The 2,963-nt window shown below is 36.6% G+C and overlaps 1 protein-coding gene across 1 annotated transcript; it reads left to right on the top strand.

The window, feature by feature from the left end:
* The first annotated feature begins 569 nt into the window (after positions 1 to 569).
* LOC129895618 (cytochrome P450 94B3-like) lies at positions 570 to 2,234 on the top strand. Its single transcript, XM_055971348.1, has one exon. The coding sequence runs from the start codon at positions 639 to 641 to the stop codon at positions 2,127 to 2,129; it is 1,491 nt and encodes a 496-aa protein (XP_055827323.1). The 5' UTR covers positions 570 to 638; the 3' UTR covers positions 2,130 to 2,234.
* The last annotated feature ends 729 nt before the right edge of the window (positions 2,235 to 2,963 follow it).

The raw sequence follows: 2,963 nt of genomic DNA, 5'->3' as shown, positions 1-2,963 counted from the left end.
TACCTTAATTATAAGATGTATATCTATTTTTATTGAAATATTTACTCTATTTATTTATGTGAATTGTAATATCATTCAATGATTAAAGTATTTGTGGTTTTCAAAAATAAAGTACTATTTAGATTAAAAATAGGAAAAGAGAATAATTAAGTTTATTTTAAACTTTTAAAATAACAAATAACCTCCAAATTCTGTTTTTCTAATAACATAAGAAAATACTACTTCATATATATAACTATTTCTCTGCCCCGCAGCTCGCCCTGTGGATTGGATAATTGAACCACGAAAAATAATTTGAAACAGAGAAAGTAATGTGAATGAGAATTTTTCGATCAGTGTTTAATATAAATCTTAAAAACAAAGAAGTCACGACGGACGACATTTTCTCAGCGCATGATTATGAAAAGTTCTCCGCAGCAGCCAACTTTTTCAAGTTTCACTTTACGCACAACAAACACGTGATTAATATGCATAATAAACAAGTGTGCGTAAATTTCCACCCCTCTTGTCATTTTCTTTCCATAAATATACATAGAGCCACTTATCTCTCAAAATCAATCAAAGTACTCTTTATATATCTTCCCCTTTAAAACTCACTGCAACACTAGTACTCAAGTCATCACCAGCTAATTAACAACATGATTCTTTCTCTCTTTCTTTTTTTCATTTTAGGGCTTCTTTGCTTTACCCTAAAATATCATCTCAAATTCAGAAAATTGACTCCCATCTATGGCCCTTCCTCTTACCCAATCCTTGGATGCCTTATTTCCTTCTACAAAAATCGACATCGACTATTGGATTGGTACACTCAACTTTTAACGGAGTCCCCTACACAAACCATTCTTGTTCAGCGCTTCGGCGCTCCTCGGACTATAATCACAGCAAATCCGGATAACGTGGAGTACATTCTCAAAACAAATTTCATAAATTATCCAAAGGGGAAGCCCTTTACGGATATTCTAGGCGATTTTCTTGGGCGTGGGATATTCAACGTGGACGGGGAACTGTGGAACGCGCAGCGAAAATTGGCTAGCCACGAGTTCAGCACAAATTCGTTGAGGGAATTTACTGTCAAAACTCTCGAAGAAGTAGCCGAAAACAGGCTCATTCCATTGCTTCACCAGGCTGCTAAATCAGGCAAAGTGTTGGATTTGCAAGACGTGCTTAGGCGTTTCGCCTTCGACACTATTTGCAAGGTGTCCCTCGGCACTGACCCGCATTGTTTGGATGATCTCTCGCACGTGCCAGTTCTAGTAGATTCGTTCGACACCGCTTCTCGAGCGTGTGCCATGAGAGGGATGGCGCCTGTCTATGCGATTTGGAAAAGCAAAAGAGCTCTCAATTTAGGATCGGAAAAGAAGCTGAAGGAAAACGTGAAACGAGTTCACTGTTGTATCGACGAGATCATAGGGGAAAAGAAACAAAAGATGGTTACTGAAAATATTGGAGATCACATGAAAAACATGGATCTTCTGTCTAGATTATTAATTGCTGGACAAGAAGATGAAGTGGTGAGAGATATGGTCATAAGCTTCCTCATGGCGGGAAGAGATACGACTTCTTCCGCATTGACGTGGCTTTTTTGGCTCACTACCAATCACCCCAACGTAAAAAATGAAATGATCGATGAAATAACGTCGATCAACAATGGCGATAGGCCGCTTGAATTCGATGAATTAAAAGAGATGAAGTATTTAGCCGCGTGCTTGAATGAATCAATGAGGCTTTATCCGCCAGTGGTTTGGGACTCAAAGCACGCGGATAAAGACGACGTATTGCCAGACGGAACAAGGATTCAAAAGGGCAATAGAGTTACTTATTTCCCCTACGGAATGGGTCGGATGGAGGAGATTTGGGGAAAAGACCAACTTGAATTTAAACCGGACCGTTGGATCGATGAAAATGGAGGGTTGAAAAGTGTAAGTCCGTATAAGTATCCAGTGTTTCAAGCAGGTCCAAGGGTGTGTTTGGGGAAAGAAATGGCATTCACACAGATGAAGTATGTGTTGGCTTCGGTTCTAAGGCGGTTCGAGATTAAACCGGTTAATGTAGATAACCCGGTTTTTCTGCCTCTTTTGACCGCACACATGGTTGGTGGTTTCAATGTGAGAATCCATCAACGAGTGTGAATGAAAAATAGTCTGACTTTACATTTGGATTTAATGCTTGTTTATATGAATGTATAGGGCGACCTTGAAAGTAATAAGGAAATGATCAAACTAATTTCACGACTATGTATTATCTTCCTCCTTTATATAATTTGATTAACTGAGTTTTGAAAAATGACAATTTAAGTAAAAATTCTGGCCAATTTATTTGGTGAGTAAGATAAGTAGGTCGATTAGAGAAAGTGAAAGGTGTAGGGTAGTATTTCACTTATGATGCAATAAATATGAGTTAAGAGGGTCTCTTTTCGTATGCCAGATGCGAAGAGTCAATAACATGACAAAAACCACGAGCTCTACACTAAAACATAGATCTCAATTCCCAACGCGGAACAAAATATTAACCCCGTTGCTTACTTTCATTTGTCACATTTTGATTTGACACGATTGTTAAAATATATTTTAAAATATAGGTTAAATCAAGCAGTTTAACTTCTAAAAAGTAAAATATGACTAATAAAAAGTGAATAGATAACGTAATAACATAGATATTGCACTGACCTAATGTTTTAATCGATAAGATAGTACTGTTCCATTGGTGTTCTCAAACAAGTCCTCATTTCATACGGAAGTCTAATTCGATCATGATATTTTATGCGAAACATATTGATTTTTTTTCTATATCAATCATGAATTTTTCGTTATTTCTTAATTTTGTACATCATCATTAACAAATATTTAATCGTAACAATATAAATTCACTATTATATATCTTGATATATCGGAACACCAAACAGTGCAATCCAACTAACTTAACTTTAAGTGCTTCTTATAAAAAAATTCTTTACATTGCTTCCC

Source organism: Solanum dulcamara, chromosome 7 (assembly GCF_947179165.1).
Source record: "Solanum dulcamara chromosome 7, daSolDulc1.2, whole genome shotgun sequence".
In the NCBI taxonomy this organism is placed as follows: domain Eukaryota; kingdom Viridiplantae; phylum Streptophyta; class Magnoliopsida; order Solanales; family Solanaceae; genus Solanum; species Solanum dulcamara.
Note: the sequence above shows the minus strand (reverse complement) of the source record. Positions and strands in the feature narration are given on the sequence as shown.

Excerpts from the sequence above, each read along its gene's own strand:
- LOC129895618 (XM_055971348.1), top strand. The coding sequence starts at position 639 with ATGATTCTTTCTCTCTTTCTTTTTTTCATTTTAGGGCTTCTTTGCTTT.